Genomic DNA, 13271 nt, shown 5'->3' on the forward strand with positions numbered 1-13271 from the left:
AACAGCTGTCAAAAGCTAATAAGTAACAGATGCGGTGCCTCGGTTTGCCTAAACTTTAAAGAAAAATTAAAAGTAAATGAAAAGCTTTTGAGGTTCCCTAAACCAAAATAAAAAACAAAAACTGAAAGAAAAACCTATCGTTAACACCTTTCCTCTCCTTTACCTTCTATCTTTATGGTGGATAAATTAATTTAAACTTTCTTTTTTCTGTAAAAAATTTCATTAGAAACGCTTGTTATCAGATTTCTCTTAATTTGAGTTCAACATTGGGTGATAAGGATAGACACTTGACGTGTTGTAATGCTTTCCGGACTCAGACAAAAATTCCATAATCTACCGATTACTAGATCCTTCTTTGGTCGTTGACGATGATGGGTTCTATCTCTGTCGGTACTTCTTCAACCCAATAGATTGGGTTATCTAGGCTATATCTTCGACTAGTAAGGGCATACGCTGCTTCATTTGTCTTTCGAGGGGTAATTTAACATCTAATATTTTATATGAATTTTCTTTTACTAAAATTTTAAATTTAAATAAATTAATATTTTTTTTCAAAATTTACATAGTATTATTATATACTTAATTTATTTACTATAAATTACATAATATATAAAAAATATATATATATAGAATAAACCAAGCTCGGATTTTGAATACTAAAGCCCAAGCTTAGTCTATATTTTAATCAAGCTTATTCTTTTTTTACCTAAACTCATTTTTCGAGCCTTATACTTTTGTCTATATCCTCTCATATTTCGAGCTAATCACAAAATCAATTTTTAACAATTAATAAATATAAAAGAATATGTCAATAATTAATTCCTAAACTTGACTTTTTTTTTAATTTAATCATGTAACTTAATTTTTTGTAATTTTGATCTTTGTAATGACATATCACTTATTGTACCACGTCTTTACTTAAAAAAATTATAAAAAATTAATTTTAAATAATAACAAATTAAGAAAAATTGCCTAACTTCTATGATTAATGAGGACTCAAAAATTTAAAAATTTGAAATTTCACCTCTATACTTTTTATTTTTAAGAATTTAATCCCTATTATTAATATTGTTAATTTTTTTATTAAATTATTGGTATGACATTTTAAAATAAAAAAAACAACTAAGAAAATGATATTGTAATAAATCTGAATTTAACAAAATAATTTTAATAATTGAACTTAAATTTTAAAATCTAAAAATAATGGACAAATTTACAAAAAATACAGAAATTTACTGCATAAAAATAAATTTACAAAAAGTGCAAGGACTTATGACATAAAGATAAATTTACAAAAAGGTACAGGGACTTATGGCATGGCCACAACAATCAAAAGGTGTTCATTGCTTGAATGATTTTAAGTTTTAAACACCACAACTGTCCTTTGTAATATTCATAAAAAGGTAAAAGCATTTCCTAAACTAACATAAACACTACAAACATCATTGATAGCCCAATTCACCTTTTCAAATTCAACAATATAATACCCTGGAAAAAGAATTTTGGATGTAAACCGAACCGTTCTCACCCGATATTCCTACTCTTAGGTGCCTTTCCGAGAAGATTCTACAAAACCGACACAGCGGAACGATCCCCAGCCGCGTTGTTAAACAATTGGATGTTCGGGTTTATGTCATTTTCTTAGCTTGAGCAACAACCCCCTTTCTTCATTGCGGAGATGTCTTTACCAACATCGATTTTCTCGCCTTTGGAAGGAACGGTTGATGCAGTCCCTTCGTCGGCTGTCTCCATGGCTTTTTTGCTTACGATATGGTAGATTTGAGTAAGAACTTCGGCGAATGCATTCTCGACATTTGTAGCTTCGAGTGCAGAAGTTTCCATGAAGTAGAGAGACTCTTTCTCGGCGAAAGACTTCCCGTCTTCAGTTGGGACAGCCACGAGGTGACGAAGATCTGATTTGTTACCAATGAGCATGACTATGATGTTGGGATCTGTGTGATCCCTTAACTCTCTTAACCACCTCTCAACGTTCTCGAATGTGGAATGACGGGTAACGTCGTACACGAGGAGTGCACCAACGGCTCCTCGGTAATAAGCACTTGTTATGGCTCGGTACCTATTGGCATGAAAAGAGAACTTCAGAAAATAACATAAAAAGAAGCATAAGAAGCATGGAATTAAAACAAATTTTATTTCTAACACGAGTCGTTCCATTACCCATTGTCCCTAAAACATAGTAGCATTACATGCTACTAAACCAGGGCAACCGAACCCAAGCCAGACAATGACACTGGTAACATCAACATTAGATATATACCACATACGTGCCCTGGAGTCGGACAAAGCTACAGCAGAAACCAAACAGAGGAATCACTCAGCCATTCCGGGGGGGTGCTGAAAAATTTCGGATTTATAACCGAATAGAAGATGGAAACGGGGTGACTTGCACAGGAAACAAAGGCGATAACTACACTTGGTATGCAAGAATAAAAGAGCAAAACAATTTACTAAATCGAAACTCATTTCCCGTAACACTCCAAACTGTCAAAACACACAATGAGTAAAATACCCCAACAACAACTTAACATCTATTTACTTGTTCAAGCCATTTCTTCCATTACCAAATTAAACCGAACCATAGCTACAAGTTCCCTGCGACAACCTGAAATATTGAACGAGATTTGATGCTAAATACTGGACTAGCAGATTTTAAGCACTTATAGAGACACAATATACAGGCAAGCAAACAAGTAATGAAGACTAAGAGATGACATTCTTGACTGCTGGTGAAGCTTATTCGGTTCTCATAAAACCGTATCCTTATAGGACTCACACAAGTAAACTAAACTACATCATAGGGCAATTTAGCACCAAATCTCCTTGTAATCACACAAATGACAAAAATGATGAAGCATGCAAGTAATGAAAGACTATGAGATGATGTTTCCAACCATTTGTGAAGTTCATCGGGATTCTTGTAAAACCATATGGTTATAGAACTCACACAAGTAACCTAAATTATCATTCGGCAATTTAGCACCAAATCTCCTTGTGATTACACAATGACAAAAATAATGAAGCATGCAAGTAACAAAACTCGTAAAACTGTATTGTTATAGAACTCCCACAAGTAACCTAAATTATATCATAGGGCATTTAGCTCTAAACATGAAATAGAAAGCACATATTAAATGGAAAGCATTAACAATTACAAAAGCGCACACACAACTCATTACAAGTTTGTAAGAAAACATCAAATATTCTGCAAAATCCACAAAAATTGTAGACTTTACATTTAGCCCCTTAAATTTTTATGAAATTACATGTTAGTATAATGGTAAAATTGCACTTTGGCCCCCTATCTCTAACCCCCTAAAGCAATTTTCTTGCTTCGTCCCTGCTCAAATCTATGTTCAAGCTATTCAAAAACCCTAACTCCTAAATCTAAATAACTAATTTGTTATATATATATAAGACACATGCAGCTCAAAAACCTTAATAAAGCTAAAAATCCCACAGTTTAGATCCCATTTTTGGATCAAATCAAACTCCCTCAATCAAAAAAAGCTACCAAACATGAAAAATAACAAGAAAATTTTTCCTTTTCTTTTTTTTTTTTTTTGAAAAATCAGCAAAGAACTAAAAAGTACCCAGATCAAGAAACAAGGAAAGGAAGAGAAAGGGTATATAAAAAATAAGACCTTTCTTGACCAGCAGTATCCCAAATCTGAGCTTTGATGACTTTGCCATCAACATTTAAGCTTCGAGTTGCGAACTCAACACCAATGGTGGATTTGGATTCTAAGCTGAACTCGTTCCTTGTGAATCTTGAGAGTAAATTAGATTTTCCCACACCTGAATCACCGATTAATACTACTTTGAAAAGGTAATCATAGTCATCTTCTGCTCTGTAACCAGCCATTTTTCACTTTCTCTTTTTTTTCAAATGGAGGATTGGTTTCGAGTTTATTGAGCTTTTAAAAAAAATTCTTAAAAAGATTTCTCTAGAAATAAAAAATAAAAATTAAACCTTTATTTTACCAAGTTGGAAATGTAAAAGGCTGCTGTCTGCTTGGTTGGACTCCACAAAGTAGGGATGATATTATAAAAAAAAAAACCGAATCGGTTAATCTCAAAAAATTATAAAATAATCATTAAACTATTCGAAAAAAATTTGTCATTTAGGCTGTTTTCATAAAATAGCTTTGAACATCACGAATTTGTGAACCAAAATCTAAGTAACTTTTTTTTTTGATCTCCTACATTGATTGCTAGAACGACACAACTGAGATCTAAGGTATGTTCGTCTACTCGTTAATGGATACTGATCCACCATACTAATCGTAAAATCATTGCTTGGATCTCACTAATCGAACTTCAGAAAAGAAAAAAAAAACTTAACATCCGAGTAACCTAAATAAAAATTTCAAATAGTTCAATGACTTAAATAAAAATTTCTAAATAATTTAATAGTTATTTTGTAACTTTTTGAAGTTGAGTGACCAAAATATAAATTTATTAATAATTTAATGACATTAATTGTAATTTACCCTATAAAAGATTTGTAACTTCTATATATTTATAATAATTTTTAAAGTAAAATATGCATATAATGATATTTGAACCGCGACAATTGAATTTAATATATTTATAATAATATTTTGATTAAATTTATATATATATGTATTTATATTTATAATTAAATTTAAATAAAATATTTTATTTTTTAAATAGTAAAATAAATCATTTGAGATAATCCTTATTTTTATTTTTAAACCAACCCATGAACCCTCGAATTCTTTTTGGGACAACTACCATGTTCTAAACTATTTGAGTTATTTAAGGTTACAAAATATGTAATAATACAAATTCATGTCATTAAAAGATAAAAATACCATAGAGGTCCTTATACTAATAATCGAATTATATTTTGCTCCTTCTACTAAAAAATAAATAAATTAATCTATGTATATTAGATTAAAGAGAAAATTGGTCATTTCTATTAAAAAATTCATCCATTTGTACCGGTAAAATTGGTGTGACTTACAGAATAACTAGACAGTGGCGTGTCACATGTACCTTATGTTGATGTAAATGGACCAATTTTTAACTAGAAATAGATGAAAATTTTTAACAAAAGGACTAGTTTGCTCTTTAATTTAACATATATGGACTAATTTACCCTTTTTTTGAGTAGATAGAATAAAAAACAACCTGACTTTTAATACAAGAACTTCCATAATACTTTTACCTCATTAAACTGTTTTTTACATAATTGGAAATTTACTATTTCACCCACAAAGGGTTAAGCCACAAGTAGATTTGAAGTTGGGATTAATATTAAATTTATATATGGTTCGATGTGCAATTTGATATATAAAGTTTTAATAATTAGATTGAGGTTTTTAAATAAATAAATAAAAAGCACGAGGATTGAATTTTTAATTTTTTAAGCAAGAGGACTAAATCTCAAAGCTTATCAAAGTATAGGGACTAACAATTTAAAATAATCAATTCTTAAATTGTATAAATATTAAAACAGATAAAAAGAACTTCTGTAAAAAGAATTATATAAATGTTTAATGAACCGCTAAGATCAACTTGTCTAAACATCGAACGGGTAAAATTAACTGGCGCCACCATAGCCTATTTTTTTTTTTTTCAGAAATGGAGCATTGCAAATTTTGCAATATAACCATTCAATTTGAAAATGTAGCTCACAGAAATTTCCGAAAAAGCCTTTTTTTATAAGGTTTAATATAATAGTTGGTAACTAAACTTGACGCTTTTTTCTAATTTGGTACCTAAACCTTTTCCTGGTCCAATTTGGTACCCAAATTTCATATTATTTTTTTTAATTTGGTACCTAAACTTGACACTTTTTTCTAAGTTTGTGCTTAAGGGATTTCAATTTGATACCTGAACTTGGCTATTTTTCCTAATTTGGTATCTATTTTTTTTGTCCGATTTGGTACTTGTCAAATGTTTTACAAATTACTCCAATATACTAAAAATATCATTTTATGATGTAATAAAAATAATCAATGTATAATTGACATGTGACAAATAACATGATATTTTTTTGTATTTTATATGTTAAATTACTTTTAGTTTTATTTATTTATTTTATTATTTTATTAATTGAAAAAAAATTCTTTTTATTTGGAATTTAAATTTTTATTTAATATTAATTCATTAAGCATAGCTCAATACCTATTTTTAAACATGAATTTCCTCTAATACTAACAAAATTTTTGTAGCATAACAAAAAAATTTAACACCATTAGTATTTTATATAATTTGTATAACATTTAATAAATTTAAGTACCAAATTGAACCTAAATGAAAAAGTTTAGGTACCAAATTGGGCCCCAAAAAAGTTTAGATACCAAATTATAAAAAAGTGTCAAGTTCAGGTACCAAATTGGGCTAAAAAATAGTTTGTACCAAATTGGTAAAAAGTGTAAAGTTCAGATACCAAATGTTATATTAAACCTTTTGATAAAAAAACTTGTAAATGCGGCTCATTGAAATTTCCAACATTTTTCTAATAATTGAACTCGAATCAAATGGTTCCCATTAAAGACAAAAACCCGTTGCTTTGAAGGTAATGTTTCAATCATTTTGATTCATATTCAGTTTTTTTTTTTTTGAATTTTGATCTAATATTAATTTGGGTACCTTTAATTTTCAGTTTTTTCACAATTTTAGATCTGTTTTATTGATGGGTTTATATCGATTCTTCAATGTCAATGCAGATCATGTCGAACTAATAGAGTAATTTGTGGAACAGAATCGAAAATCATCGAAGCGTTGAAGATAGTTCTTATTGATACTTGTTTAGGATTATAATTATAAAAAAGGGATTCAAGATGATGTCAAGATCATATACTAATCTCTTAGATCTAGCTTCCGGTAATTTTCCGGTAATGGGTCCGGTTCGTGAAAGGAAACGGTTGACCCGGGTAATGACGGTTCCTGGTGTAGTTTCCGAACTAGACGATGATCAAGCTAATAGTGTAAACTCTGATGTACATTCATCTGTAAATCAAGATCGAATTATAATCGTAGCGAATCAGTTACCGGTTAAAGTTAAACGGCGACCAGATAATAAAGGATGGAGTTTTAATTGGGATGATTATTCATTGTTATTACAATTAAAAGATGGTTTACCCGAAGAAATGGAGGTTTTATATGTGGGCTCGTTGAAAATCGATGTGGATATCAACGAACAAGACGAGGTTTCATCGGTTTTGTTGGAAAAATTCAAGTGTGTACCGGCGTTTTTGCCGCCGGAGATTTTCAATAAGTTCTATCATGGGTTTTGTAAGCAACATCTATGGTCATTGTTCCATTATATGTTACCTTATTCGGCTAATCACGGCGGTCGATTCCATCGGTCGTTGTGGGAAGCATATGTTGCAGCGAATAAGATATTTTCACAAAGGGTTATTGAGGTTATAAACCCAGAAGATGATTATATTTGGATTCATGATTATCATTTGATGGTGTTGCCTACGTTTTTACGGAGACGGTTTAATCGATTGAGAATGGGGTTTTTCTTACATAGTCCGTTCCCTTCGTCGGAGATTTATCGAACATCGCCGGTAAGGGAAGAGATTCTAAAGGCGCTGTTGAATTCGGATCTTATCGGTTTTCATACTTTTGATTATGCTAGACATTTTCTATCTTGTTGTAGTCGAATGTTAGGTTTAGAGTATCAATCGAAACGGGGTTATATCGGATTAGAGTATTACGGTAGAACGATCGGGATAAAGATTATGCCTGTTGGTGTTCATATGGAACAGATTGAATCTGCTTTGAGAGTTGCAGACAAGGAATCGAGAATTCATGAGTTCAAACAAAAGTTTGATGGAAAAACTGTATTGCTCGGTGTTGATGATATGGATGTGTTTAAAGGTGTCAATTTGAAGCTTTTGGCTATGGAACAGATGTTGAAACAACACCCGAAATGGCAAGGAAGAGCCGTACTTGTTCAAATCACGAACCCGGCTAGGGGACGAGGGAAAGATCTTGAGGATACACAAGCTGAAATACAAGAAAGCTGTAAAAGAATAAACGAGATGTTCGGAAAAACGGGTTATGAACCGATTGTGTTTATCGATAGGCCAATATCATTAGCTGAAAGGGTTGCATACTATACTATAGCTGAGTGTGTCGTGGTAACAGCGGTGAGGGACGGGATGAATCTTACTCCTTATGAGTATATCGCGTGCCGACAGGGAGTTTCTGAATCGATGTCTTCTTCCGAATCAAATGGGCCTAGGAAGAGTATGCTAGTGGTATCGGAGTTTATAGGTTGTTCTCCTTCACTTAGTGGTGCAATTCGGGTTAATCCATGGAATTTCGAAGCAACTGCTGAGGCAATGAACGAGGCAATCTCGATGGCTGATGCTGAGAAGCAGTTACGACACGAGAAGCATTATAGGTACATTAGTTCACATGATGTAGCGTTTTGGTCTCGTAGTTTCTTTCAAGATATGGAAAGGACGTGTAAAGATCATTTTAGAAGACGATGCTGGGGAATTGGTTTGAGCTTCGGGTTTAGAGTTGTAGCACTGGACCCTAACTTCAGAAAGTTGTCTATCGATCACATAGAATCCGTGTATGTAAGGTCCAAAAATCGGGCTATATTATTAGACTATGATGGAACGGTAATGCCTCAAACATCGCATAATAAGACCCCAAATGCAGAGGTAATCTCGATCGTGAACAGACTCTTGGGTGATACCAAGAATACAGTCTTTGTTGTAAGTGGAAGAGGAAAAGAAAGTTTAGACAAGTGGTTTTCTCCATGTAAGAAACTCGGGATTGCAGCCGAACACGGATATTTCATGAGGTACGATGTTTTACCCGTTTTCGCTTTTCCGCTTCTTGTTAAAATGGTTCTTACATCGGAGTTGTCGGTGTTACAGGTGGTCTAGTGACGATAAATGGGAAGTTTGTGGACCAAATAGTGAATTCGGGTGGAAGCAAATAGCTGAACCTGTTATGAGATTGTATACCGAGGCCACTGATGGCTCATCTATCGAAACCAAGGAGAGTGCCTTGGTTTGGCACCATCAAGATGCAGACCCAAGTTTCGGGTCTAGCCAAGCCAAGGAGATGTTAGACCATCTTGAGAGTGTATTAGCTAACGAGCCAGTGACCGTAAAAAGCGGCCAGTTTATCATTGATGTAAAGCCACAGGTATCTACTTAACTTCGGGCGGTTATATAGTTTGCTACTCATGACTTAACAACATTGGTTTCGTACATCAGTTAATCAGCGTTTTGATGTTTGCTTTTAGGGAGTCAGTAAAGGTGTGGTCGCCGAAAAGGTCTTCACAACCATGGCCGAGAGCGGAAAGCAAGCAGATTTTGTTCTATGCATTGGCGACGACCGATCTGACGAGGAGATGTTCGAGATCATTAGCAGTGCGATTTCCAGTGGCATCCTATCCTCCAACGCATCCGTTTTCGCCTGCACGGTCGGCCAGAAACCTAGCAAAGCCAAATATTATTTAGATGATCCGGCTGAGGTCATAAACATGCTCGAAGCCCTTGCGGATGCTTCGGACCCGGGATCCTTCACAGATACTGAATCAGATATCTCCCTTTGAAATACCCTCCGTTTCCTTTATACAAAATTCCGGGGCCAGTTGAGAAGAAGTGAATCTAGATTGTCCGATACTGTCCGTTGGAAAGCGTCATCAAGATACGGCCGCGGAGAAAATTATGACTCGATAGAAATATATTAACTAACACTTGCAAATCACATGAATGAACAAATGTTTACTGAAGCTTTTTCCTTTGTGTATTCAAATGCAGCACTTCATTTTTGCAACAGATCAAACTTTTTTGGTAGAATTATGTAATTAGCCCTTCTTCTCTTTTCATTTTAACCCTTCATTTATTTTATCTCCTTCTCTAACTAGCCCTTAAACCTAGGACATAAGGCTTGATATTTCGAATTCTTATTTTCGAACTAAATTCGAATAAGTTACGAGCTCAAATTTGGGGTTTAATATTTATGATTTAATTTGACATAATTAGATTTTTACTTTCTTTTAAGGTACAATTTATAAGTAATATATATATATATATATATATATATATACTACAATCAAAATCAATCATTACAATGCACAAACATAATTACAATTTAAGCAATCCATTCATATAATTACAACCGGAATCATACCATTAGAATGCATAAAGATGGGGTTGATAATTGATATATATTTGGACTTACAGAGAGGGACTTAAAACCAGAATAAAATCTAAACAGATAACCCACAAATGCGTAAATAAGCATTGTGACACTTATGGGCAAAGTGCACTAAAATGAGAAATTATTTTTTTAATCCCAAAATTTATAAAATCCTAAGTTTATATATATTGTAAAGTTATAATTTGGCTCCCAAAATGCTAGAAGTTCGATTTAATCCTTTTGAAAACCATAAAAATATAAGCTAATGTAAGAGTGAAATTGCATTAACTGTAATAAAAATATATAACTTAATCTCGACCATTCCTAAAAAATTTCCTGAAAATTTCCTGACTTCGCCTATGGTGACACTCAAGGTTTTAGTGCCTCGAGCTTAACTAGTTTAGTTAACAGAATTAACCATTTGAACTAATTAATAATATTATAAAAGTAGAATATTAAATTGGGTAAAATTAGTGTGTAGACTAAACCTCAAATTAGAGAATAATAGAAGGACCAAAATCATAAATTGACCTATTTAGAGAATTGTTGGATTACTTAGTTTAATCCAAAATATAACTAAAATAATTAAAATATATATAATTCCTTTTTATAAAGTTATAAACAATAGAGCGATTACTATCGATGTAGGAAGACGTAGGTTCAAGACTTCAAGTACATTAAAGCTTAGGAAGCGGCTATAGGTAATTCTAAGTATTGTGTCAAAAAGAATAGATATGATCAAAATCTATAAAGCAATTATTAAAAAATAAAAATATATATTATATTACATGAATATTTAATAGACCAAAATGTACATATATAATAAAGCTTTAAACATAAATATAACTCAAATAATATGAAATTACACTATAGAATATACAAATTACCAGATTTATCTTTTATTGTATTATTATATAATATATATCAACAGATTTTTTTTCATTACATGAAATTTTCTTTAAAAAATAAAAACCTAGTCACTAATATCCTAGCTGCACCTCGTATGCTACTAACCACGCGCTACCACACGCGCCGCTCTCAAGTGGAGACTAAAAGAAGTTTTTAAAAGAAAACATCAAAACCCCACTTGAAAATAGCAACCAGCCCCTCCCGACCACCTCCCCTAGGTGGAGCGTGTAAGAAACGCGCGTGTGGATAATAACACCTTGGCATTTAACATGTTTTCATCCAATAATAATTATGTAAAAAAGGGAAAAGATCAACGACTCACCGGAGTAATCACCGGCGACAAGTAAACTTGGGTTTGTATCACCGTTTTTCCGATCTTGAACCCGGGAACCACCGTGAAAACCACCCTGATATCGACGTTTCCGTCGTTGATTTCGCCGGAAAACAACGATTCTTCACTCACGTTCTCCATATAAACCTCCGAGAACCGGCAATTCCTCTTCACTTCAAAGACCGAAACCGGTTCAACCATCGATAAACCCAACCGGTGTAACATCCAAAACCGTTTCGCCATCTCGGCAAACGCCGTGAAAAAACCCGAATCCGGAAACCCACCCGACGTAACAATTTTCCTTTGATTCAAATTTCCAAAGAAGGAACACTCCATTTTAGCATGAACCAAATCCAAATACTTAGCTCTAATGAATTTCCCCAAAAGTGAATTCGGGTTTAAAGCTAAAATCGATCTCGGGTTTACCGATTTTAGCCTCTTGAATTCAATAAAACATTGTTCTGGGTCGGGTTTTTTCGGATTCAACTCTTTGTTAACCCCATAATCGAAGAGATTAAAGCTCTGTAACATTGTTTTACACACAAAGGATTCAAAAGCAAAGCACCTATGGCTTTCTTTAATGAAAATAGCTTTGGGTTCAATTGCTTTAGTAGCTTCATTAAGATCCCAATTAGCTAATTCCATTTCTTTCACCATCAATTTCACAAAACTACGAACAGATCTCAAAGCTTTATGTAAAACTTGAATAAAATGACTAACATTCAACCTCGAAAGCTTGAGATTATCAAAAACATATAAAGGACCACTAGCGTTTAATTTCTTTTCCAAAGATTTGTTGATTTCAACACAATCTTTGAACTGTTTATGAAATGAAACGATCATTGAATCTTTTGTTTCAACATCAGATTCTAATTTCTTGATCGTTATCTCATAAGTACGCATCAAGCTTTGTTGTTCTTGAATTTCAGCTAACATTAAAGTAACTTGAGGTGAAAGATCGAGTTCTTTTTTTAAGAACTTACGTTTTAGCTCTGATAATGCTCTGAGTTGTTCAACAATGGCTTCATCAGCAGCTTGAATTGCATCATTGTTGTATGGGTTTTGTGCCATTTGAAGTTCAGCGTAAGCAGCTTTGATTGAAGTAACACTAGCAAAGATCTTAGCTAATAAAGCTTCTAATATGGCTTTATGTTTAAATTTGGGGTCTGGGTTTGGATTATAACACTCGAACTTGTGTTGTGATGGGAAAACACAAGCTCCCATCCCATGTTTATTATCGCTGTTTCTGAAGTTGATTACCTTGTGAAAGGTTCTTGAAAGCTTGCTTCTATGGCTGCCGCCATTGTTGTTGCTGTTAATGCTGCTGGTGGTGCTGTTGCAGCTTCTGCTTCGGATGAACATTGATTTGGGTCCGATTGGATCCATCTTTTTTGTTTGAAAGATGAAAAATTAGAATGAATTGGGAGGGATTCAATTGTGGGTTAGATCATGAAAAAGAAAAAAAAATATTTGGGTTATTGTGAATTTGTGTAAACACTAAGAACCTGTTTGGAGAAAAAGAAAGTGAGAGAGAATCTGATATTTTCTGAAAAAGAAAAAAAAAAATAAAGCAACAAAAGAGAAGAATTAATTTTTGACTATATTCAGATTTGAAGCCGGAGACGGTGGTGGATTTGAAAACAAAAGAAAATTGAAATAAAAAAAAATGAAAAAGAACACAAAAATCAAAAAGAAAATTATTTAAAAGCGCGGGAAAAAAGAATAAAAAAGAAAGATGAACAGCCCATTGATTTTCTTAAAAATATGTTGAAAGTCCTTCAACTCTTTGTAATTTTTTAAATTTAGTCCTTTTACTTTTCAAATTTCAAAATTCGGGTTGAAACCGTTAACACTGTTA

The 13271-nt window shown here is 32.9% G+C and overlaps 3 protein-coding genes across 3 annotated transcripts; 1 reads left to right on the forward strand and 2 right to left on the reverse strand.

The window, feature by feature from the left end:
* Positions 1-1212: 1212 nt before the first annotated feature.
* LOC108483825 (ras-related protein RABA1c-like) lies at positions 1213-4042 on the reverse strand. Its single transcript, XM_017787418.2, has 2 exons — positions 3663-4042; positions 1213-2077 (listed from the first exon to the last, which is right to left on the reverse strand). The coding sequence occupies exons 1-2, from the start codon at positions 3881-3883 to the stop codon at positions 1642-1644; spliced, it is 657 nt and encodes a 218-aa protein (XP_017642907.1). The 5' UTR covers positions 3884-4042; the 3' UTR covers positions 1213-1641.
* Positions 4043-6474: 2432 nt separating this feature from the next.
* On the forward strand, positions 6475-9816 carry LOC108480288 (probable alpha,alpha-trehalose-phosphate synthase [UDP-forming] 7). Its single transcript, XM_017783225.2, has 4 exons — positions 6475-6568; positions 6720-8821; positions 8898-9171; positions 9272-9816. Exons 2-4 carry the CDS (start codon positions 6834-6836, stop codon positions 9581-9583), a joined length of 2574 nt encoding a protein of 857 aa, XP_017638714.1. The 5' UTR covers positions 6475-6568; positions 6720-6833; the 3' UTR covers positions 9584-9816.
* A 1232-nt stretch (positions 9817-11048) lies between these two features.
* LOC108480290 (protein GRAVITROPIC IN THE LIGHT 1-like) lies at positions 11049-13034 on the reverse strand. Its single transcript, XM_017783226.2, has one exon. It carries the CDS (start codon positions 12797-12799, stop codon positions 11393-11395), a length of 1407 nt encoding a protein of 468 aa, XP_017638715.1. The 5' UTR covers positions 12800-13034; the 3' UTR covers positions 11049-11392.
* Between the last annotated feature and the right edge of the window lie 237 nt (positions 13035-13271).

Source organism: Gossypium arboreum, chromosome 6 (genome assembly GCF_025698485.1).
Source record: "Gossypium arboreum isolate Shixiya-1 chromosome 6, ASM2569848v2, whole genome shotgun sequence".
Classification (NCBI taxonomy): domain Eukaryota; kingdom Viridiplantae; phylum Streptophyta; class Magnoliopsida; order Malvales; family Malvaceae; genus Gossypium; species Gossypium arboreum.